The 26,225-nt window shown below is 43.1% G+C and overlaps 1 protein-coding gene across 2 annotated transcripts in view; it reads left to right on the forward strand.

The window, feature by feature from the left end:
* Positions 1-23,116, forward strand: part of LOC128070560 (P antigen family member 3-like) — a 78,962-nt gene extending 55,846 nt beyond the window's left edge. Inside the window, exons 1-5 of one of the 2 annotated variants that reach the window (XM_052663857.1) lie at positions 15,399-15,447; positions 18,613-18,692; positions 19,160-19,298; positions 19,699-19,824; positions 23,072-23,116. In XM_052663857.1, the coding sequence (XP_052519817.1) occupies positions 15,432-15,447; positions 18,613-18,692; positions 19,160-19,298; positions 19,699-19,824; positions 23,072-23,094 (384 nt within the window). In that variant the 5' untranslated portion in view covers positions 15,399-15,431 and the 3' untranslated portion in view covers positions 23,095-23,116. Of the gene's footprint in view, positions 1-15,398; positions 15,448-18,612; positions 18,693-19,159; positions 19,299-19,698; positions 19,825-23,071 lie in introns of those variants that run through there. The other variant, XM_052663858.1, reaches the window with a different exon arrangement.
* The last annotated feature ends 3,109 nt before the right edge of the window (positions 23,117-26,225 follow it).

Raw genomic sequence — 26,225 nt, forward strand, 5'->3', positions numbered from 1 at the left:
TTGCCTAGGAAATACATGAAGTCTAGCATGAATGCTGGCAAGAGACTACTGAAACACAGAGATCAGATATCACAAGTTAATCATTTTCATGCTTTTGTGTATGTGGGAAGTTGCCAGAATCTGGGGACACTGAACCTTTTCCTGAGGTAGGCGTGGGACTGAAATAAGGGCCAGTTTGTCCAAAGCACAGTGTGCCTCTTCCTGTTTGTCACCCAGAATTCCTTCAGAATGCAGTGTCATTCAGGAGCCACAGAGGTTACAAGTTAACCCTGTAGAACTGGCTGTGAGCAATGCTGTTTCTCTTAGGGATGCTAATTCATCCGAGGCCACAGTTGGAATTTCTGAGCTGGAGTGCGTCTGTGTCCTCAGATGTGACCTATTAGAGCTGTTTTGGGTTGGTGTCCAGGATGAGCAGTCTGAACTGTTTGCAGATCTCTGTCCCAGGGCATGAAATCTCAGAACTATTTGGGGGGCCTTTGTCCAACTATTTGTTGGGCCTCTCAGCTGTTCATGTATCTGCATATGAGAATAGTTTTAAGAGGAAGGCTGGATGGTCCGCACTGTCATGGGTCTTAGAAGTAGGCCTGTGATGTCACATTTGCTAAGATTTCTACCATGCCTCTCTACAGAGATAAAAGCTTGGGGCCCCAGCCTCAGAGAGGATAATAATGCACAGGTCACAGAAGCCCAGGTAATAAGCCTGTGAAGAACAATCCTTGCTGATATGACTACCACCCTTGATAGGCGCCCTGTGACAGAAACTGTGTACACACACTCCCTCAGTCCATCCGCCCAACCCACAACAAGGAGGGCACCATCAGCAGATGGGAGCCCAAGGCCCTGTGCAGATGGAAGGTCTCAGGTCATGAGGAGGGGAGGCATTGGATGTAAGCTTGGGCTTCTTGGAGGAGGCAGGGAAGACTCAGCACAACCCTGACCAGGTAGTGGGGGAGGGGGGCGTTTGCACAGGGCCGCAAGGACCCTATGACTGACTCACTGTCAGGATATGTCTCTGTGTCTCCCCATCACACACCTAGCTTCTTACCTGATGTGTGGAATGTAATCTTCACATTCCCTGGGGACGTGGTGGGGGAAGGTACAGAGGTGAGCCTCCAAGCAGCTGGGGAGAAATCTCCCATTCACCAGTTTGCATGAGGTTCCACTACAATTACAGAGATCCCTGCCTCTCTTTCCCCCATTAAAGGAGTCATTGGCAGTTAGATCAGCAGGAGGGCAGTCTGGGCAGGATAGGTTGTGAGAGACCCTGTGTACAGTATAAGCCTCCCCAGGAATGGAGTTGTCTTTGTCTTGAAGGGCAGAGGCCCCTGATGGCGGATGAAGGGAGCATGATTAAGGCCCAGGCCATGGGCAACTGAGTCATTCCCTAGAGGGAAGGGCTTCTTTTCTCCTATAGACAAAATGTGCTGTACATCATCCAGTAGCAGGGCTTGGGCTAACTAAGTGAGGACAGTTTGGTGCCAGAAGTAGTCTCTCCGTCCCTGTCTAATGCTCTATCTTTGTCTTTCTCCCTGCCATCGCTGTGCCTGTTATATCATCCCTCTTTGCCTTTGCAAGACTCAATGTGACCTCACTCAATGGCAACAGGGTCCTTGCCCTGTCTCTCCTGAGGGTATCATCGGTTGACATGAATGCTCACTGGGAGCAGTAGGAGGCATTCCCCTTGAGTGTAGGGGATTCCAGGAAAGGCATGCTCAGCTGCAGAAGGGGTGAGGAAGGGTTTTTCTTCAAATAAACCAAGAGCTCCTCAACGATCATGTACGATCTGGGCCTCGGAAAGAAGCCTGGGGACTTCTCTGACAAGAAGCCTCCTGTGGTTCAAGTCAAAATCCTCTCATTGGCCAGAAGGTCCAAGGGACCTGGCCCTCATCACTTCTGTCACCCAATCTCCTCGCTCTCCCTCCATCATGCTGTGCCTGTCACATTGCCCTCCTCACTGTTTTCATACGCACTACACAGGGTTCTACTCCCCAGTTTTTCCACTGGCCTTACCTCTGTCTAGGATACTTTTCTCCCGGATAGGCATAACTCCTCTAGGCTTTTGCTCAAATATGAGAATCTTAGAATTTCCCTGACCACTCTTTCTAGATATCATCCCCTCTCTCTATTTCACTATCCCGATTGAAGTTTAATCACGTCAGTTACAAACACCTGATAAATTACTTGTATTTGGGGACCACGTGATCCCAACAGAATGTAAGCTCCATGAGGAAAAGGTTGATTTTTCTCATTGCTAACACACAGCGTTGTGCTTGACACATACTTTGGAGAGAATGAATGAATGATGGAATGAATACACAAATTTAAACTTGTTGAGAGAGGCATAGCTGGACAGGCTGAGGATCCTGCTAGGGAACATTTTCAGGGATAACAAGATGGTGACCAAGCCATGGTCTTTATCTCACCTACGTGATGGTGTCCTTGGGTCTCCTTGGAGTTGACCCCTGTCCTAACAGAATGGAAGGTCCTGTTGTCTCTTCCACATATCAGTCAGTCACCGACACAGGGCTTTTCCACGCCAGAACTTCAGATCCCAGCCGGAAGCTTTATTTATCCTGCCCCTTGGGGGACTGCGGCTGGCTTTCCCCCATGAGACCTATTCTGCATTGAATAGGAAAGCACAAACAAGCACAATGCTCAGCATAGATAAAATGCTTCCAATGTTCTCTGTTACGACAGTGATCCCCATAGAGATGTAATCTTCAGTTTATGAAGAGTTTTTTCTGAGTCCAAAATTGCCGCCATCTGTGGGGTTTTCACCCTAACCTTGCCCTTCTGCCCTTTGTGGATCCTCCTGGAATGGTCCACAGGCATCTACATCTGCTATTCTCCAATCCCACCAACAAGGGGCGCGCGAGATGAAACAGTTCTGTCCTGGGATGTACCACTGAGGGGTAGCGGTAAGACCACCCACTCTGAAAGGTACCATTGGGAGAGGGCGTGTGACAACAGAGAGAGGGTCCCCTTACACCGCGTCGGGCATGGACCACAGTTCCCTGCGGGGGCACTCATGGCGCCACTGGGTCCATCCCCATTCGCTCCTCTTCGTCTTCCCACTGCATTCGAATCCCAGTGGAAACAGGTATTAAGCGGAAACTTTCTTTGTCTCTTTTTCAACTCCACCCCTTCGTTGGTGGGACGACTACAGAGCAAGAAGCTGGCTGTCGGATTGGATATTGGCGTCAGGGAAGCGTTCTGAGCAGTGATTGGCCACCGCGTGATTGCTGGCACTGTGGTCTAGGAACTGAAACTGAGGGCGAGAGGCGCCTGTATAGGCAGGCGCCTGCGTTGGCTTGCGCGACTTTTCAGAGCATACAACTTTCCTCCGAGTTTTATTGCTTTTTCAGAAGGGGTCTAAAAGCTGCCCTGGCTAGTGGCGAGGTTTGACGCAGTCGCTGCCTGTGCATGGTGACGGCGTTTCAGTCTTGTTCAGCTCTGGCTCAGTGTGGATCGTGTTGTAGTGCAAGGTCATTCACACAAATGCATGCAATTCATGTCCAGGGAGACGTCCCTGAGCTTGGTGTCTTTCCTTGGAGAATAACCTGTATCCGGCAGCTTGGGATTGTGTATTGCTACATGTGATAACACGGGTGCTGTTTGGGTACATTTGATCTCCATGAGCCTTTGGGCGGGGTTGTGAGTGATGGTATATTTGATCTGAGTGGATTTTGTGAGCCATAGTACAAAGCCTCTAGGATGTGTGCCTGTATACCGGGATGTGCATCTTTGGAGCTTGCTGGCTTTTCAGTCCCTGGGTGTGAGATCTCTGTGTAGGCGTCTGCACCCCAGAATGTGAGATCACTGACCTTTTGATTCTGGGTCCGAAGTTGTGATGCCTCTGTGCTGCTTTAAGGATGGGTCAGTCTAAAGGTGTAAACTGTCAGCTGCTTGGGGATCTAGGCACAGGTTGCAAGTTTTTCATTTGTCCGGAAACTTTATCTTAAGATTATATGATGTTCTTGAGTTATTAAATTTCTGTCTTTCTCTTTAGGGGCTTTTGTATTAGATTCCTAAGTGTCCCAGTGGTTTGGGAGTCAGTGTCCAAGATGTGAAGTATCTGTGCAGCTCTCATTTGTTTGTGTCTGGAAGACTTTGGTCTGATTGGAGGGTCTTTGTCTTTGTGTGTGGTTATGGTCTCTGTTGTGTTTGAGGGTCTGAGACTCGAGTTGTGTGCTCTGTGTGCAGAGATTCAATGAGCTCTTTTTGGTGTCTCTGGGTATCTACCTGAGCTGTCTGGTGTCTTTGTGTTAGATATAAAACCTCTTGCTCTTGGCTATGAGGTCCCTGTCCAGGAACTGAGGATTTGAAAGTTGGCAGATATTATTCCGAAGCCTGGAACCTGACATGCTGACTGTGTGTTGTTGAGTGTATCACTTGTGTCCTGAAATCTCAGTTTGTATCATAATTAATACAGTGGGGCCAGTGCCCATCTTGGAGGGTGCATGTTAGCAATGTGTGTAAAGGGCCTGGCTCCAGACTGTCCTTCAGCAAACGTTTTCTGAGCACCTGCCATAGACCTGAACACTATTGGAGGACTTTGGGACAGGACAAACCCAACCAAGTCTCTCATTTCATAGACTTGGTGGTCAGTAAATAATCAAGGTTGGCAGGCACTATGAAGAAAGATATTGTTAGATCAGGGGAAAAGGTGTATGTAGGTATGATGTGATTATTTTATTCAAGATAATGAGGGAAAGACTCCGTGAAAGATGGCAAGTAAGCAGAGATCTGGAGGAAGTAAGGGAGCAGGATGTGGGGTTACCTAAGGGGAGAGCATTCCAGGCAGAAGGAACAATAAATGCAACAGTCCTGGCATGGAAATCTACTTGGCGTGCTCCTGAAGGTCAAGCAATCCTGTGATGTGCTGGGTTTGGCACGTAGCTCTCATTGAAAGGGGCCTGGTGCTGCTATTTCTGTTTCTCCCACAGTTTGTGGTCTTCTGCATTTCTTAGATGAAGGACTCAAGGCTCCAGCATGTGCCCTGCACCTTCTCTCCTACCTATACTTGAAAGTAGAGTGAAACCTTCTGGTCCATCATGAGAGACAGAGAGCTTCAGTGTACCAGCTAGAGGGATGATAGCATCCACGCTGAATGTCAGCCAAGCAGGAGACATCAGTTATCATCATGGGATTATGAGGCATGGGAATCATGCTCATGCCTCATAACATTGCTCCTCTTGATGGAGGGCAGGACTTAAGAAGGAGAAAGGAACTGGGGCAAAGGAGAGAGGCAGGAAGGGGAAGCTGGAGGACAATGAGAAAGAAAACGAGTGGTTTCATCACATTGCTTGGATTTGGCCCAATTCACCTTGATGAAATGATTGGATTAGGAAATGTGGAATCTGTAACCTATTTCTTTCCTGATATTGGGAAGTTTTGTCTTTAGTTATCTTTTTCTTTTATTCTTGTGGGTGGAAACTTATGAATTCATATTGACCTTTTGAAAGAGCCAGCTTTGGGTTTTGTTGATTATCTATATATTTTTTCTAATATCTGTTTTGATCTCTATTTTCCTTATTTTGCTGACAGTCTCACTACCAAAGGGGTTTAATAAAGTCCCTGAGAGTTTCCCAAGTATAGTGAAATCTCACAGATTCTAGGGCGCTGTTGTAGCCACACTGAGTGAGACTCACTGAGTGTAGATCATGGAATCTGCACTTTTTAAAAGAATTCCTCAGTTCTGATTGACATGGACAACTTGTCTAGGCACTACCAGAGCAGAGGCATGGTCTTATTTTTCCCACTGCCAGGCACTGTCTCCATTGAGAGCATGTGACAGGGGTTTCCTGCCTTCTCTGATGCACAAACCCAAGACCTCCAGTCTAGGAGACTCACTGACATGCTGTCTGCTGTTCTGAGGAGGCTCTTGTTTGTAGACCGTCGTTTCTGCAAAACATCCTGATGCCAGTCTTGTCAAGCCTCCATTTGAAAGATTTCTGAAGAAATCAGATTTCTATTTAGTGTGCATTTCAATGATGTAGGATCCATTTGTGTTATGTGGTAGCTGTTATTCTACATATTTTGCTGTAGCCGTTGGATCTTACCCTTGACTGAATAAATGCAGAACACCCAGAGTTTTCCACAGCGCGTCCAGACCTGTGGCTCCCTTACTGCTGGGCGACACTAAACAGGTTATGTAGCGCCTCTGTGCTTCATTCCTCTTTTAGCCACATGGAAACACTAGCTTCGAGTAACTTTAACTACTTCATGGGGCACTGTAGACCACTGACCATGTTAAGTCATGGGAAATTGTCAGGACAGTACGTGCCATATGGTGTGTTCCAAGTCAATTCTAGCTGTTGTCATTACTGTTGGTAATATTATTGCTGTTCCACATTTCCCTGGAATTTGTTCCAGAGACACAATGTCAAGACCAGCTTTGACACACCGCATGGACCTTGCACTATCATTTCAGGGTTTTGGGGGCCTTAAGAATGGAGTGAATGAGGTATGAGGGAGGGTTTTTTTTTTTTAGCACAGTGAGTATCCCCCTCTTTTTATGGGGATATTGTGAAGCTTAAAGGAAATATTTGGGTTTCATTATATGCTCGTATGAAAAACTTTAGTGAATATTCTATGTGAAGTTAGACGTCTAATGCCCTCTTCCTAGGATTTGCATCATGACGGGAAAGCAAGTGGTCACTGGAGAGTTATAGAACATGAGTATATACATCTTTAAAAGCATTGCCCAGGGAAATTAAAAGGCCAAGAAACCTCATCACATGGCCTTTTTTGCCATTATTTTTATCAAGTCAAATTCTCAATCAAATTGTGAAGATCTGAAACTGATGAAGATATGAAAACATGAATAGTCAGATGATCATCATGAATGCTTCATATCTTGTGTAGTTTTCACATTTCCAGATTTTTTGTGTTTCTTCTTTCTTCCACTAATACTCATGATTGTTTAATCCATGGGTGATGATATGGATATTTTCCGAGGTAAATCCTGAGGAGATGTTCAGCTGTGTTTTGGGATGGAGAGTCTGAAGACAGGGGCACAGAACAGAGATGACACAGATCAGTTGGGATTGGGGAGGTAAAAGCATGGGGTCAGGGACAGGGGGATATGAGTACAAGCAGAAACGGAAGTGAAGAGAGACAAGAAGAAAAGCTCACCCTTCTGGATTGTGCTTAGCTCTCCGTAAGTACACAACGTACATATATACTCCATGTGTACTCAGAAATCTTTGAGTACTCATAGCAACACTGTACGGTGAGCAGTTTTAATGCTATCATCCCTTTCTGCAGTTGAGGAGCAGAGACACACAGACGTTAATGGGTGAATGAATTTGCACAAAGTCACCTAGCTGGCAAGAGCTGAGTCAGATTGGTGCCCAGGCCAGAAGAAACAGACAGGTGTGGTCTCTGACTCCCAGTCTGGAATACAGTGCAGTGTCTAGTCTACTGTGGGTCAGAAGGCAGATCAACATGTTCATCCGCATGAAACCCTGCAATGGATCTGCCTATGGACTGAACACAGTTTCTCCCTAGTGCATGAAAGCCCGTGGGGAGTCATGTCAACATGCACACATCACAGAGAACAGTTCCTAGTGCATGTCAAGCTCTAAACACGTATTTGCCGTGACAGACATTAGTGGAACACCCTCATCATTCTGGAACGTAGCATAACCATAGACATAATATAATGATAAACAGAACAACAAATACAATATCAGGAAGACATTACCTCGCCCATCTCCTAATTTTCTTAAATGCAGATTCAACCTGAAGGGCAATAGACCACATACTAAATTTTTTTTCACTGAAGTGTGACATTCTAGATAATTTCCAAATAACATTTTATTAGTATTTTAATTTGTTGTATCTTCAATGTTACATAGGCAGTTTTTCTATTATAATTGAAAGATGGACTTTCTTAAAACTCATTCTCTTCAGGTATCTTGAGGTTTCAGCATAAAAAGTTGTGTTGGTATCCCTGCCAGGTGAAAACCCAATCAGCACACTGAAGTCAGAAGTATGATTTTTGGTACAGTAGGTAGGGGGCTGTAGGGGAGAAGAGAGGTCCTGATGGAAGGTCAGCTAAGCCTGCAAGTGTTGTGAAAAAGGTCACTAACCTTTCTTTCCCCTTCTGGCTGAATTCTCATCTGGAGCGTAGATACTTGCCAAGCCTGCTAATTTTGCCTGGGCTTCTAAGGTCTGACCGGGGAGGCCTCAGTGTGTCCTCTCCTTTGGGAGGACGGAAAGATGCCTGTGGCCTATGTAGGTGGTGCAAACTGCTTGTCTTGGAGTTTTATTGGTATTCCACGTAAACCAAGTTATGCAGCCTCTTTTTCTCCACTAGTATTTTCCTACTACACTATTTCTTTCTAATCTCCCTCCTTATCTTTAATTAAGCAATTAATTCCTAGGACGCTGACTCCATCCCCGCTTCGAATTACCCTGGATCCCCCGGGGCTGGACCCCGGCAGGAAGCTTTCCACTGATGAAGTAGGGAGCACTCTGCAGACCCAGCAGTTAGACCGATTGTGGAATGCAGCATAGGAGTGAGCCCAGGACAGGAAGGCAGTGTCTTGAGGATCAAACGGCAGACTCAGGATTTTTGGAGTCAGCAGAAGTAGGCTCACACAGATTACCAGCCCCATCTGAAAAGTACAAAGTGAGAGCATAGAAAGTAAAGACACAAAATGACGTCACTTAGTTCTGGTCAGGGTGCCACCTCTTATACTCGAGTGTGATGCACCAACAAATCAATTCCTGGCACTTTGACAGCTGTGGGAGAAGAAAGAAGAGCTGGTAAGGGCCTTCCCAGAGGGGTTCGAGGGATTGGCCCCCAGATCCCAATGTTTTTTTCAGGACCTCAGTTCCTGGCTGAAATGGAGGCTTGCTTGACTCAGAGGCTGGGTCAGGAGTCACCTGCCAGACTTCCGTTAATGCCTGTTGAAAAGCTGAGAGCTGAGTTACATGATTAGTTAATTCTAAGGCTTCAGGGTGTATAAAAATCTCTGTGCATAAGAAAGGCCTTCCATAAATACATTCAAAGGGGGACAGCCCCTCGTTTTGGGGAGCAGTCCCAGCCCTCATTAAAGCTATGGGTAGAACTTTAATCCAATTGTCCTGTGTCTCTTGAGTTAATTTGCACAGATGTCTTTTGATAATGTCGCTAGCTGTTTCAACCTTTCCTGAGGCTTGGGGTCTCCAGGAACAGTGTAAGTGATATTCTATTCCTAGAGCTTTAGACATCCCCCGAGTTAGAGCTGCTTTAAAGGCAGAGCCATTGTCACTCTGAAGCCTCCATGGCAGCCCAAACCTGGGGATAATTCATAGATTAAAATCCTTATAACCTCCTTAGCCAGTTCACTGCGACAGGGAAAAGCCTCAATCAATCCAGGAAAAGTATCCACCCAAATGTGTAAGCAAGAATATCCATTAGCTTTTGGCGTATGAGTAAAATCAATTTCCCAGTCTTCTCTGGGATATTTTCAACTTCATTGTAATCCAGATTTTACTAGCTTTCAGTCTTTGGGTTATTTTTCTGAAAAACCTACGATCTTTTCATAATGTACTTTACATTTTCATTACATTTTTACCTTCAAACAAATGAGAAGCCATCAGGTAAGTACTCTCTTGAGAAACCTATATGCAGGTCAAGAAGCAACAGTTAGAACTGGACATGGAACAACAGTCTGGTTGCAAATAGGAAAAGGAGTACATCAAGGCTGCATATTGTCACCCTGCGTATTTAACTCATATGCAGAGTGCATCATGAGAAACGCTGGGCTGAAGGAAGCACAAGGTGGAATCAAGATTGCCAGGAGAAATATCAAAAACCTCAGATATGCAGATGACACCACCCTTATGGCAGTAAGAGGAGCTAAAAAGCCTCTTGATGAAAGTGAAAGAGGAGAGTGAAAAAGTTGGCTTAAAGCTCAACATTCAGAAAACGAAGATCGTGGCATCTGGTCGCATCACTTCATGGCAAATAAATGGGGAAATAGTGGAAACAGTGTCAGACTTTATTTTTGGGGCTCCAAAATCACTGCAGATGGTGACTGCAGCCATGAAATAGAGAGGGTAACAGGCAGGAATGCCAGGGGTCTCCAAACGGAAGAAATAGGCTGCAAGCGTCAGGCATTTTTTATCTCTCGTAAGCGGCAGAAGGAAACAAACTCCCAATATTTTTTTCCTTCTCTATACAAGTAGTCATGTATGGATATGAGAGTTGGACTGTGAAGAAGGCTGAGCGCCAAAGAATTGGTGCTTTTGAACTGTGGTGTTGGAGAAGACTCTTGAGAGTCCCTGGGACTGCAAGGAGATCCAACCAGTCCATTCTGAAGGAGATCAGCCCTGGGATTTCTTTGGAAGGAATAATGCTCAAGCTGAAACTCCAATACTTTGGCCACCTCATGCAAGGAGTTGACTCATTGGAAAAGACTCTGATGCTGGGAGGGACTGGGGGCAGGAGGTGAAGGGGACGACAGAGGATGAGATGGCTGGATGGCATCGCTGACTCGATGGACGTGAGTCTGAGTGAACTCCAGGAGTTGGAGATGGACAGGGAGGCCTGGCGTGCTGCGATTCATGGGGTTGCAAAGAGTCGGACACGACTGAGTGACTGAAATGAGCTGAATGGATACAAATTTCAATGGAGAAGGCAATGGCAAGCCACTCCAGTACTCTTGCCTGGAAAATCCCATGGGCGGAGGAGCCTGGCAGGCTGCAGTCCATGGAGTCGCTAAGAGTCGGACACCACTGAACGACTTCGCTTGCACTTTTCCCTTTCATGCATTGGAGAAGGAAATGGCAACCCACTCCAGTGTTCTTGCCTGGAGAATCCTAGGGATAGAGGAACCTGGTGGGCTGCCATCTCTGTGGTCGGACAGAGTTGGACACGACTGAAGCGACTTAGCAGCAGCAGCAACAGATTACAAATTTTAAAGGAGGTTTCTCCTAAAATACTGTGTTGCCATAATGACACCTGGTTTCACCTGAAGTTAACTATCTTCAAACCTTGAGTTAACCAATGCATTTTTCTTGTGGAAATGCTTGTCTTAAGTTATGTTAGTGTACTGTGCAATTACCCCAAACTCTGTCTTCAAGTCCCTTCCGCCTAATGGCTCAGAACCTACTTCACAAACCAGTCTGTTATACTCAGACATTGTTCCCCTAATCTATGGAAATGAAACTGTTTGTATGGTAATCTGCCCTTCTATAAGATTCAAGTCAATGGTTTCTCTGGCCAGGGATGAATCCTCTGGTGCCAAGATTATCCCAAAATACATCTTATGGATGACCGGCCTGTTGCCATTCTGAGTTTTAAGACTCCTTTCTTTCAGTAACAGACTGCTCAATTCAGTTCAGTTCAGTTCAGTTCAGTTCAGTCGCTCAGTCGTGTCCAACTCTTTGCGACCCCATGAATCGCAGCACGCCAGGCCTCCCTGCCCATCACCAACTCCTGGAGTTCACTCAGACTCACGTCCATCAATTCTTTGCATGAGGTGGCCAAAGTACTGGAGTTTCAGCTTTAGCATCATTCCTTCTAAAGAAATCCCAGGGATGATCTCCTTCAAAATGGATTGGTTGGATCTCCTTGCACTCCAAGGGATTCTCAAGAGTCTTCTCCAACACCACAGTTCAAAAACACCAATTCTTCGGCGCTCAGCATTCTTCACAGTCCAACTCTCACATCCATACATGACCACAGGAAAAACCATAGCCTTAACTAGATGGACCTCAGTCGGCAAAGTAATGGCTCTGCTTTTGAATATGCTGTCTAAGTTGGTCATAACTTTCCTTCCAAGGAGTAAGCGTCTTTTAATTTCATGGCTGCAGTCACCATCTGCAGTGATTTTGGAGCCCCAAAAAATAAAGTCTGACACTGTTTGCACTGTTTCCCCGTCTATTTCCCATGAAGTGATGGGACCGGATGCCATGATCTTCGTTTTCCGAATGTTGAGCTTGAAGGGAACTTTTTCACTCTCCTCTTTCACTTTCATCAAGAGGCCTTTTAGTTCCTCGTTACTTTCTGCCATAAGGGTGGTGTCATCTGCATATCTGAGGTTCTTGATATTTCTCCCAGCAATCTTGATTCCAGCTTGTGTTTCTTCCAGTCCAGCATTTCTCAGGATGTACTCTGCATATAAGTTAAATAGGCAGGGTGACAATATACAGCCTCATGTACTCCTTTTCCTATTTGGAACCAGTCTGTTGTTCCATGTCCAGTTCTAACTGTTGCTTCCTGACCTGCATACAGATTTCTCAAGAGGCAGGTCAGGTGGTCTGGTATTCCCATCTCTCTCAGAATTTTCCACAGTTTATTGTGATCCACACAGTCAAAGGCTTTGGCATAGTCAAGAAAGCAGAAATAGATGTTTTTCTGGAACTCTCTTGCTTTTTCCATGATCCAGCAGATGTTGGCAATTTGATCTCTGGTTCCTCTGCCTTTTCTAAAACCAGCTTGAACATCAGGAAGTTCACAGTTCATGTATTGCTGAAGCTTGGCTTGGAGAATTTTGAGCATTACTTTACTAGCATGTGAGATGAGTGCAATTGTATGGTAGTTTGAGCATTCTTTGGCAATGCCTTTCTTTGGGATTGGAATGAAAACTGACCTTTTCCAGTCCTGTGGCCACTGCTGAGTTTTCCAAATTTGCTGGCATATTGAGTGCAGCACTTTCACAGCATCATCTTTCAGGATTTGAAACAGCTCCACTGGAATTCCATCACCTCCACTAGCTTTGTTCATAGTGATGCTTTCTAAGGCCCACTTGACTTCACATTCCAGGATGTCTGGTTCTAGATGAGTGATCACACCATCGTGGTTATCTGGGTCATGAAGATCTTTTTTGTACAGTTCTTCTGTGCATTCTTGCCACCTCTTCTTAATGTCTTCTGCTTCTGTTAGGTCCATACCATTTCTGTCCTTTATCGAGCCCATCTTTGCATGAAATGTTCCCTTGGTATCTCTAATTGTCTTGAAGAGATCTCTAGTCTTTCCCATTCTGTTCTTTTCCTCTAGCAGGGGGGTACTCTTTCTGCCCCCTTTAGATGCCTATGCCAGATGCTTTTTCTATCTCCTTTATAGCTTAACAAAACTTTATTACACAAAAGCTCTGAGTGATCAAGCCTTGTCTCTGGCCACGGATTGAATTCTTCTCCTCTGGAGGCCAAGAATCCCAGCATCTTTTCCTTCAGCAACAGTCTTTCAAAAGTAAAAGACGCTTAATCCTTGGAAAAACAGTTATGACCAACTTAGATAGCATATTCAAAAGCATAGACATTACTTTGCCAACAAAGGTCTGTCTAGTCAAGGCTATGGTTTTTCCAGTGGTCATGTATGGATGTGAAAGTTGGACTGTGAAGAAAGCTGAGCACTGAAGATTTGATGCTTTTGAACTGTGTTGTTGGAGAAGACTCTTGAGAGTCCCTTGAACTGCAAGGAGATCCCACCAATCCATCTAAAGGAGATCAGTCCTGGGTGTTCATTGGAAGGACTGATGCTGAAGCAAAACTCCAATTCTTTAGACACCTCATGTGAAGAGTTGACTAATTGGAAAAGACCCTGATGCTGGGAGGGATTGGGGGCAGGAGGAGAAGGGGACGACAGAGGATGAAATGGCTGGATGGCATCAGCGACTCGATGGACATGAGTTTGGGTAAACTCCGGTAGTTGGTGCTGGACAGGAAGGCCTGGCATGCTGCAATGCATGGGGTGGCAAAGAGTCAGACACGACTGAGTGCCTGAACTGAACTGAACTGACCTGAAGTACTCTCTACACCTCAACGAAAACTCTGATGTAAACCCTTAAGAAATTTCCATTGAGTATTTTCAGGAATTATTAATCGTCCATCCTCGGCCTGTAGCCATCCTTTATAGGTAACCTTTGCTCCTTTTTTCTCATATCTTTTAAATTCTTCCTCAGTATATTGTGGGTTTTCCTGTTCCACAAGACGTGTCCAGATCAAAGGTATCTGCAGTGAAGGGGTTTCCTAAAGTGCAGCTTTTTTGGCTTGACAGTCACCCAGCTGATTACCTTCAGCTACTTTACTCCCATCCCTGCTGTGCCCTTTGCAATGCATAACAGCTAATTCTTTAGGACAATATATATTCGTTAAAAGTCTCTGGATCTCTCTAAAATGCTTAATACGTTCTCTTGTTGCCCTTTTAAACTCTCGTTCTTTCCATATTGCAACATGAGCATGTAAAGTCAAATAAGCATACTTAGAATCAGTGTAGATATTTGCTTGCTGCCCTTTGCTTAACTCTAGAGCTCGGTTCAGAGCCAAAAGTTCCGCTAACTGAGCACTGGTTCCCTGGGGGAGAGATTGTGCTTGTACAACCTGTTCAGCAGTCACCAGGGCCTAACCTGCTTTATGCTTCCCATCCTGATCACCAACATCAGGGTCTTTTCCTGTGAGTCAGCTCTTCCCATCAGGTGGCCAAAGTATTAGAGATTCAGCTTCAGCATCGGTCCTGCCAGTGAATATTCAGTTGGTTTCCTTTAGGGTTGGCTGTTTTGATATCCTTGCTGTCCGAGGGATTGTCAAGTGTCTTCTCCAGCACCACAAACCGAAAGTGTCAATTCTTTGTCACTCAGCCTTCTTAATGATCGAACTCACACATCTGTACATGACTACTGAAAAAGCCATAGTTTTGACTCTATGGACCTTTGTCAGCAAAGTGGTGTGTCTGCTCTATACTAAGCTGTCTAGGTTTGACGTGGGCTTCCTTAGTGGCTCAGTGGTAAGGAACTCGCCTGCATGGGTGTACCTATGGCTGATTCTTGTTTATGCTTGACAGAAAACAACAAAATTCTGTAAAGCAATTATCCCAACAAAATTCTGTAAAGCAATTATCCCTCAATTAAAAAATAAATAAAGTGTTTTTTTAAAAAAAAGAATCACCCTGCAATGCACGGGATGCAGGAGACATGGGTTTCACCCCTGGGTTGGGAAGATGCCCTGCCATGCCCCATGGGAGGAGGGCATGGCAATCCACTAAAGTATTCTTGCCTGGAAAATCCCATGGACAGAGGCACCTGGCAGGCTACAGTCCATGCGGTCGTAAAGAGTTAGACATGACTGAAGCAATGAGCATACATGCATACTAGCTTTGTCATAGCTGTTCTTCCAAGGATCAAGTGTCTTAATTTCATGGCAGCAATCACCATCCACGGTGATTTTGGAGCCTCCAAAATTAAATCTGTCCCTGCATCCGCGTCCCCCCTTCTGTTTTCCGTGAAATGATAGAACTGGATGCCATAATCTTATATTTTTGAATATTGAGTTTTAAGCCAGCCTTTTCACTCTCCTCTTTCACCCTCATCAAGAGGTTCTTTAGTTCGTCTTCAGTTTCTGCCATTGAAGTGGTATGATCTGCACATCTGAGCTTCTTGATATTTCTGCCAGCAACCTTGATTCCAGCTCGTGAGTCATCCAGCCCAGCATTTCCCATGATGTGCTCTGCATGTAAGTTGAGTAAGCAGAGTGACACTATACAACCTTGTCTTACTCCTTTCCCAACTTTGAAGCAGTCCGTTGTTCCGTGTTTTATTCTAACTGTTGCTTCTTAACCCTCATACCGGTTTCTCAGGAGACAGGTCAGCTAGTCTGGTACTCCCATCTCTGAAAATTTTCCAGTTTGTTGTGATCCGCACAGTCAGATGCCTTGAGGTAGTCTAGTCAATGAAGCAGAAGTAGATGAGTTTCTGGAATTCCCTTGCTTTCCCCATGATCTAATGAAGTTTGCAATTTGATCTCTTGTTCCTCTGCCTCTTCAAAAGCAGCAAGTTCTCATTCCATATACTGTTGAAGCCTAGCTTGAAGGAGTTTACTAACCAGAGGCTTCAGAAATATGGGACAATCTAAGCTTGAGGAATTGGAGGGTAGGAATGAAGCTCCATAAGAGAGAGAAGAAGAGGATTCTTTACTTTCCATGTTGTTAGCAAGCGGGGCAAGGGCTAGACCATACCTCTAAGTTCTTGTGTATGACAGTAGCCTTTACCTAGAAAGTCATGAACAGTTCTGCAACTGTAAGAGAGGGAGGGAGAGGGCGGTGAGTGGGCGACAGGCAGCCTGAGTGGATGTGAGAGACCCATTAGAAGGGGGTTGACAAGTAAATGGAGGGGGGCTTTGGACTAGAGCAGATGCGGTGGACATTGGAAAAAGTAGATGCATTAGACATTTTTGAAGTAAAACGGACAGAACTCAGCAAGGATATTGACTTGAGGTGAAGGAGAGGGAATTGTAATCCTGGTTAAGACCAGGTTTCTGTGTCCTGTCATAAGGGTACAAAGGTGTCATGGGGAATCCTGGAAGTTGGCCAGGTCTGGGAAGAATTCCAAATAAGATTTTCATGTTTATGAGCTCAAGGTCTAGATGGATACAATAACCAGTATTTAGATACTAAAGCGATCCTTTTCCTTGTTAAAAAAGTGAAGTATTGAGATATAATTTATATACAGTAGAAGTGAATGCTGTAAAGCATTACCATTTGTCGACTTTTGACATATGCATACCATTGTGTAAATACTACGACAAGGGAACGTAGAAATCATCCCATTGGTTTGAAAATGCTCCCTTGGACTATTTGCATTCAGACTCCTTCCTGCACTCCTATACCCTGGCAACCACAGATATAGTTCTCTGCCTCTAGTTGTGCTTTTCCAGAAATCCATTGACATGAAATGATATAATACACAGCTTTCTGTGTCTGACATTTCTCCTTGGCACAGCTGAGATGCATCCTTGCTGTTACATGCCTTAGTCGTTCCTTTTTAAATGACTGTGTCGTGTTCTTTTGTACGAGTATACTCTTCTGTTTTCTTTCATCTATATACCAGTTGTTGAATAGTTGGGCTGTTTCTAGTTTTGGCTATTAGGAGTACATGAATAGAATATTTGAGTAAAGATCCTAGTGTGAACATGCTTTCCTTTCTCTTGGGTAAAACTGGGAAAATGAAAACTCCTGGTAAGTAGGAAAATTCCCGCTATATAGAATAAGAAGAATGTGCTACTGGAGAAGAGTGAAGAAATAGCTACAGAAGGAATGAAAAGGCTAAGCCAAAGTGGAAACAACACCCAGCTGTGGATGTGCCTGGTGGTGAAAGTAAAGTCCGAAGCTAAAAGAACAATACTGTATAGGAACCAGAGGTATATTCAGAGAAACTAGTTACCAGTTCAGAGATTTAAATGTGCAGTGCCCCAAGAAAAAAGTGGAAACAGAGGTATCTAGTTATGTACTTATTCCATGGAAGTGAGTAAAGCCATTGGGAGTATGACGGAAAACCCAAAAGCAGAGAAGGAATTGGTTTATCAAAGCATGTGTAAAAATAAATATTAAAAAACGTAATATCTATTTCTGTCATGACTGTGTTTCTGAGACACATTCTCCACTAAGGGTAACCTGGGACTACCTATCACCACAGTTTGTGGATGCATAAGAAAGACTGCACTGGAAAGAAAAAAATATATTCCTCAAGCCCCTTTCTCATCCTCCAAAGACCCTGCGGTTCCAGGGCTCTGCCTCAATGGCGGGAAAACCTCAACCGGCACTGCACACACCCAACGCAGGGAGCATGCGCAGTGTGTTCCTGTGCGCGCGCGCACCCCTTGCTGCGCATGCCCCTTGTTGCGCATACGCGTTCCTGAGCATTCTGTGAGGAGCGTTGGGCCTGAGACGGGTCTGTTTATTCAGTCGCGGTTCTTTCTCACTACTTGAGACTCACCAGGTAGGTTCACAAATGTGTCCTGTCTGGAGTTTAAGTGTGCGTGTATGTGAGGGGGAGCCAGCGAGTTTTGGGTGGGTCGGGCAGTGCGATCTGGGGCCTTTGAGGCAGAAGGCCTTCAATGTAGCCATCTTTCTCCTCACAAGTGTCACGACGCCATAGTTCTTGCCCTGGTGGCCGGAGAGGAAGGGCAGTGGGCAGAGGAGGGCAGGGGGTAGGATGATGGTTGGGGGAGACTTGGGGGTGCTATTTGAGATATCTGGTTCATTGGGACCCTGGAACTGACGACAGAGCACAGAGTCTGGGGCCAGCAGTGGGACCTGGGCAGGGGGCGGGGTGGGCGATTAAGGAAAGGCCTAGAAACCGGACCGCAGTGGGGTTGTGACTGTATCGCGAGCTTTGTGGTAAGGTGCCAAGAGAGAATTGGACTGGTTGCTCTGTATGCAGCCTCACCTCAGCCACAGACACTGAGAAAATCGCCATAGTCAGGCTGTAAAGACTGAGGCTTTCTTCGTGTTCCAACTGAATTCCAAGGGCGTTGGGAAAAATAGGTCTGGTGAATAGGAGTGTGACAAGAGCAATAGTCCCGAGTGTTTAAATTCCTAGCAGTATTTCACTAAATATCTTCATGATGGTGAATTCTGTTGTGAAATCAAACTTCCTCATAAAAATTCAGCCTTCCTGTGTACCTTAAGGTGGTTTCTCTGCCAGCTTAGGAAAGACACAAATGGCTTTGCAAGTGACTGTATTTGGTGTAATTGAAATGCATGTACACTCATACTTAACCAGTGTTTTCTTTTGCAAGTATTTTCACATTAAAAGAAAAAGTCAACATATGGTCATAAAAGTGCTCAAATATAGCTGTACTCTTAAATACATTTTCTAAATCACAATATTCTACTTTCAGGGAGAAATATGAGTGGGCAAGTGGCATCAACATTGGAACGTACAGATCACGATTCCTCCCAGCTGGATGAACCTGTGGTTGTGAGTACCTTACCATTTGATGTTTTCTATTAGCACAAGTTTATTTTTGAGAAAATGATGTTAAGTAGTACAGTTGCAGTGATAAAGGTCTTCCATGGTGATAAAGGGTGACAGTTTGTCTTAGGAAGGAACATTGACCCAGATGTATTACAGTCTGGTGTTGCCTGGATGACTATCCTGTTAAATTCCCTGGAAATGTGCCAAGTGACTTCCTCCTCCTGCTTATTAACAACAGACTGCATACTTCCATCCCAACACAGATTTAAATAACTTCCAAAGTCTTTGTGGGTAAGTATTACAGGAGCTAACTCTTCTCTGTGGGAAGAGTAACTTTATTAAAACGGAAGTATGTAGAATTGTGTTGGGAAAATGTTGTTAGGTTTACTGATGATCAGATATATCTATGTATTGTTTATATTTATGCTGTTAGATGCAAAACGTTTTTATTTGCATGCACACTCTACTAGGACCAGCAGCCCAGTGTTGAGCAACCTGAACAAGAGGAACCACCAGCTGAGATTCAGGATATCACACCTAGAAAGGAGGAGGTACATGGAGAGGATCCAGTGAATCGTGATGAAGAGGAGGAGAAGGATGCCTCTGAAGGTAAAGTGTATCTGTGCATCATGCCTTAAGACATAACCAGTAAGAGGAGGAAACATTAGAAAAGGACTTCAGACAGTTCCTAAAAAACTGAGGAGAGTATAGTTTGCAGGTTAGTATGGTTGCTCAAATTTTCCCTTGTTTTCAAGACAGAGAGGGGGGCAACTAAGTTGTCTGAGGACAACCCTGGAAAAGGAAAATGGTAATAACATTCGGAAAATTCTGCTTTTCTTTTTCTCCAGCAAAACATTCCCGGAATAATGTTCCTAAGGTTCTTATTCATCACATTTTTAGCATGCTAACTTAAGGCTTTTAATTCATAACACCGAGGGAATGAATATCATCATTCCCTTGTTTATACTGTATGCTTTACAGCTGAATTGATGCATTTTTTTCAAAAAAGATTCTGGCCTGGAAGCTGATCTCCAGGAATTGTCTGTGGCAAAGACTGGGGGTGAAGGTGGAGATGGTCCCGATGTCAGGGAGGAGTTTGCATCCAATATAGAGCCTGTTGAAATGCCAGAAGCAGGTATGTCATCCATTCAGAAAGTAATTTATGTGGTTTCTGTTTTTCAGAATAGTATATCTTTACTAATATAGAGGGAACATTACTATTATTTTAATAAGAGTTCACATATTCTTTGAAAGATAGTTCAGACCCCAGATGCCTGAGTGCCTGACTTATAGACTTTCAAATAAAGAAACAGACAGGATCAAAGCCATATCGAATTGAAAATAGGAAACTGTTTTCTTCTCTTGAGTATAAGTACTTTGCTACTGCTGCTGCCAAGTCACTTCAGTCGTGTCTGACTCTGTGCAACCCCATAGACAGCTTCCTACCAGGCTCCTCTGTCCCTGGGATTCTCCAGGCAAGAACACTGGAGTGGGTTGCCATGTCCTTCTCCAATGCATGAAAGTGAAAAGTGAAAGTGAAGTCACTCAGTCGTGTGTGACTCTTAGCAACCCCATGGACTGCAGCCTACCAGGCTCCTCCGTCCATGGGATTTTCCAGGCAAGAGTACTGGAGTGGGGTGCCATTGCCTACTTTAAGCAACAGCTAATGATTTTCAGGTTCTTTTATAATTTCTGCTTGTAGCAAATATGGAATGCATTTGTAATCAATATCAGTTTATATGAGATATGCTTAGGCATCCAAATAGGTTCCAGTACCAGCTTTAGCATAATGTGTGTAATTCTGTGAAATCCCTTAACTTCTAAACTCAACTTTACTCATATACGTTGTGAATTCAGAACAGATACACTAAAATGCTGATTTTTCAATGCTGATTTTTACATTCTCTGATTCTCTTCGATGGAATGCATACAAGAATACTCTGTTTTTTATGATGTATTTATCATAAAATATAATCATGAATCAAATTATAACAGGGGAATTGAGATTTCATTTTCTGATGGGGGACACATGTACACCTGTGGCTGATTCATGTCAATGTATGGCAGAAACCACCACAATATTGTAATTAGCCTCCAATTAAAATCAATTAATAAATTTTTTTAAAAAAGAAAATGAGCCAACATTCTGCTTGATGTTTGTTAAATTCTCTCAAATTCTGAATTCTCTAGCTCTTAAAAAACTAGTTGCATTTTAATCCTTTCCCCAGTGAACCATGAAATGACTGAATCATAAAATGGCAAAAGATAGTCTAGTTTCCTGTTTCTGTGGCTAATCTAGTTGAGAGAGTGCACTTAGTCAGTGATATTCAGGCCAGTGTGAGTAAGACACATATGCTAAGCACACTAACTGCCCCCACGTTTGGTCTTTTTTTTGGGCGGGGGAGGTTGCTTATTTTAATTGGAGGATCATTACAATACTATGATGATTTTGCCATACACCCCAGTCTCACTCTTAAAGAACTAATAAAAATCTGAGCCTCGTGATATAATCGTCTCTAACCATATCAAGTATGTTATTTTTCCTCTTTGATACATGAGTTTAAAAAGTTTTGAAGGCCAAAGATTGTAACTCTAGTTCTTTCCGTGTAATCAACTTAGTATCTTTCACATACGTGTTTTCCAAATTGCTGACAACTAATTGCATGGTTCTGATTTTAAAGAAAGAACTTCCTAGTTAGGGAAGAATTTACTGTGTATTAGCCTTCTAAATATTTTCAGTTTACATTTTTTTTCCCATTCCATTAGAACAATTAGACGAAAATACAACTTTCAAACTACTTTCAAGTAACTACAGAACATGATTAAAATATTCTCATAGAAAAATCTTAGCCCTCAATATGTGTGGTATTTAAAAAGAAAATACATAAATTACAAGGTACATAAATATAAAATCCTACATCCAACATAAAAGGTAAGAAAATGAGCAATAGAATAAACCTAAGGGAAAAAGAAAAAGATACTTAATAAAAGACAAGTGTGAATTGTTAGGAAGAGGAAAATAAACTCAACTAATAAATAATGTGCTAGTTTATATAATTTTTAATATATATTTATACACACACACATTTTTAAATATTCTTTTCTGTTGTGATTTATCGCAGGAGATTGGACATTAGTTCCCTGTGCTATATAGTAGGACCTTGTTGTTTATCCATTCTGAATATAATAGTTTGTATCTGCCAACCCCAAACTGCCAGTCCATTCCTCTCAGTTTACATAATTGTGAAATAAATGGACAAAGCCCAAGTATACGTAATTAGAAATAAGAACAAGAGACTAACAGTTATTATATTACAGAATTAAAACAGTATAATCTGGAACTCAAATATTTTCAGCATATTGAGGAAAGGGCTAGTAGCGTAGAAAAACAATTATTTAACATACCCCACAGTAACTAAAAAACTAAACATCGCAAATACCATGGATGAACTTTTGAAATTGGTCAGAGTTTTCTCTCAAAAGCCATTATCATTTGGAAACAAACAAAAAACTCTGCTTCTCCAGATTTTCCTTCTCTCTTCCCGCCTGCTTTTCTCTCTCACTCGTACTCCCTCTTGCTCTCCCTTTTCTTCTCTCCTTTTTTTCTTTCATTTTTGCTGTGGCTGTGAGAAACAGTCCTATTTCTGCTTCACATTTTGATGTCCCCATATCGCCAGTGATCGTAATGACTTAAAATTAGCGTCACCATATAATTTATTATACCAACTGGAATGCTTTCCAGGGTGAAAAGAAACATTTAGAATGACATGAGGGCCACAAGTAAAAAGGGGGACAAATGTTTAATTGACTTAAAACAACCATATCAGGCATAAATTAGAACAAATGAAACTTTCTACACTTTTCCACAGTAGAGAAGAAACAAATGTAATACTGGCCTTTTTCTTTACTTCACTTAAGCAGTAACAGAGATAACAACTGTTTAGCTATCCTATATTTGGAATATTATTTCAAACCATTGCATTTAAATGATACTTTCTGGGGATTTTTTGTTTCAGTTTTTGTGTATTTTGTTTTCCTTAGGGTGTTTTTTGTTTAGCTATTTTACTGAATGTGTACACAGTTTTGCTTTCTACTGAAAACTACCTTCTGATAGGTTCCATTGATTTCATTTGTCCTGAACTCAGTGTCCTTATTTTCTTGTATAACTAGGAAGAGTAGTGTGTTTTTAAAAATACTGGTAATGTGCTTGAAAAGTCTATAAAATCTCTAGAGAGGATTAACTGCAGGTAAGCCAAAGGGTCGCCCTTAGTGTTCTTGTTTTAGTCCATTTTATAAAACTACAACTGCAGTGAACTTTGTATACCTCTCCTGTCATCGAAATAAAGTTGTGCTAAGTAACTTTTTTAATATTCATATTATAGGTGAAGGGCAACCATTTGCTTGAATGAAGAGAAACTGAAACCATCTATGCTGTTCTTCTGTTGTGTATTTGACTGTTAAAGTTCTGTCAATAAAGTTTCATTTTCTACTTGCACATGTTTTGTTAAATTTATCCCCGGGTATTTAATGTTATTGAAAATTCATGGTTTGTGATTTTTATTGTCTAGTTGAGGATGTATGTAGAGATAGAATGTCGGTATATTGATTTTCTGTCCAACAATTCCTCTAAATATGCATATTAATTCTACAAATTTAGATCTAGATTATTTTTGCTTTTCAAAATATACTATTAGATTTGAATATCAACAATTTCTACTGGCTTAAACCTTAAACCTTTCCTCATTTTGCAGCATTGAACAAACCTGGCCAGAATAGTCTTGACTAAAGCAGGTGATAATCGGCTTTTTCCCCAATAGGAAATGAAACATCGTCTCCATTTCAACCTGTTTACGTTGCTTTTTTTGTAGATATACTTTATCAGAGTAAGTTCCATTCTATTCCTAGTTTGCTGTCTTGAATATAGATTAATTTTCATCAAACATTTATACTGCATCAATTGTGATGATCACAGAATTGTTTTCCCTCCATTTTTCTATTAATGTGGTGAATTGCATTGGTAACCTTATACATTTAAACCACCCTTGCACTTCTAGGGTTAAGAAAATTTGGTTATAACATATGCTTTAGGTGTAATCTACATGTTAATGCTTATATATACATATATATACCCACACATAAAAAATTCATAAAAGCCTTCTCTTGAAGTCTTCTCTTGAATAAATGGGTTTACAAAATGTGCCACCCAAATCTCATATGGTGTCCCTGATGAAATCATTGACAGAGAAACATTTTTAAAAACTTAATATATTTCTATTGTCCTGTAGAGAAATGGAATGCCAAAGCCATTGTTAAAGGTTGTAGGGAGACAGGACAAAAACTGCTGTCAATTTCCATGGCAAATGGCACAGCGTATCTTTCACACATTTCTGACTTGCCTTCCAAGTTTTTTTGGGTGCAGGGAGAGAGCAGCCACAAACATTTTTTCTTCATGACGTTGTCCATTGGCTTGATAGTCACCAGATCTCAGAAGCCCTCCAGGTGTATGTGTGTGTGTGTGTGAATCACTCAGTTGTCTCCGACTCTGCAGCCCCACGAACTGTAGCCCGCCGGGCTTCTCTGTCCATGGAATTCTCCAGGCAAGAATACTGGAGTGGATTGCCATCCCCTTCTCCAGAGGATCTTCCCAGCCCAGGGATCGAACCGTGGTCTCCTGCAGATTCTTTACCGTTTGAGCTACAGGGAAGTCCTTCAGCTATCTGATTCCTCCCTTATATCCTTATTATTAACATAATAACAAAACACTTACATCTCTGAGCCCAATCTGCATCCTCATGCACCAAAAAATATATATTTCTGCAACAAAGGACCTATTCAGAATTCACTCTGCTTAGCGAATAACAGGGAATTATAAATAGCAGCTGTTGTGCCCTTACAGAGGTATGAACATCCAGGTCCAAAAGGACTGAAAATGGGAGGTTCAAATCTACCATGAGACTTAAATTAGAGTATCCCATCTTACCAAAAAGTATGTGAAAAAGCCGCTAGGTCATGGAGCTGCCTGACAAGATAGATCCTAGCTAGAAGAAAAGGGAAAAGAACGAGGGGAACTTTGTGAGACAAAATGACTTGAGTCTTATCTGCTCTGTCTCCTTATTGGCTATGACATGACATAACTGGGCTTCCCTGGTGGCTCAGACGGTAAAGAATCCACCTGCAGTGCTGGAGACCTGGGCTGGGTTTGACCCCTGTGTTGGGAACATCCCCTGGAGGAGGGCATAGCACCCCACTCCAGTATTCTTGCCTGAAGAATCCCCATGGAAAGAGGTGCCTGACGGGCTACGGTCCATGGGGTGGCAAAGAGTCGGACACGACTGAGCGACTAAGCACAGCACGTGGCATAACTGAGAGTATCAGTACTGGCTCTGACACGTACTGTGTGAAGGTGAGAAAGGTATTTCCATCCTTAGGATCTGTTTCCCCATTTCTAAAATGGAAATTACAAGTTTACACTAAATATTTGTTATGAAGAATAAGCAAGATAACGTGAAGTAGGCAGTACATTACAAATGGGTTTGGCTTATTCTCCATTTTTTCATTTAAACATTTACCTTTACAATTATAATTCTCTCACAAGCGATACAGACTTTGAATATCAAGTAGACTGTAAGGTTAACTTTTAAAATGAATTGGACTTCAGAAACATATGCCTAAATAAATATATTGATTCAATAGCTGGCATCAGATAGGGCATCCATTCTAAGGTTGGTTTGTTAATGAGGACTGACAAGGCTACCCTAAGTCATAGTATGTAGTGAAAACTGTGCTGCTTGCTATGTGTGATGACAAAATTAGCCAATATTCTGGTCACGCAACATCGCACAACTCAATGCCAGACTCTGTCACGTAGTCAGGCAGCCAGTCCCTAAGTAACACGGCAGGAGCTACAGGGCCACAGTGTACCACTGCAGCTGTTAGTTTGGCTTGTCACCTTCTCCGGGCTTGGGCAGTAAGGAGGCAATGACCCCGAATGGATTCAGATTTTAACTTACAGACAATGCAGAAGCAGTATGACCCTGGTGTCAGTTGCCTTGTCCCTAGTCCCATGGTCTGACACTGAATTGGAAGGCCTCAGTAACAGGCACTACAGGTTGTGGGTCTCTGCCAGGAAGGAGCCCGCAGTTGTGCCCTATGGCACTGAGCAGCTCTGTAGTCCATGGCTGTACTCTCAGCTGGGGCTACGGAGACCATCCTATGTTCAACTGAAACCAGAAATGGATGAATAACAACTTCGTGTCACCTCCAGCTAGATAAAGAGGCAGGTGAGAAATGGCCTCATAGCAGCTCTTTATCAGGCTGCTTATCTTCCCTTGCTGCAAGACCAATCAGTAGGTTCTCTGCCAAGATTCAAGTCAGCCTGCAACTTAGCCTTGCCTAGGTAGCCTAAGTGGGGACATGCAAGGTCACCAGGGCATGACGACAGAGCCACACCCCTACAGTGTCTGGAACAAGACACAAGGCTTTATGTATGGTGCTACAGATATGACACCTATATACTGACTCCTACATGGAGGAGAT

This window comes from Budorcas taxicolor, chromosome X (genome assembly GCF_023091745.1).
Source record: "Budorcas taxicolor isolate Tak-1 chromosome X, Takin1.1, whole genome shotgun sequence".
Taxonomy (NCBI): Eukaryota; Metazoa; Chordata; class Mammalia; order Artiodactyla; family Bovidae; genus Budorcas; species Budorcas taxicolor.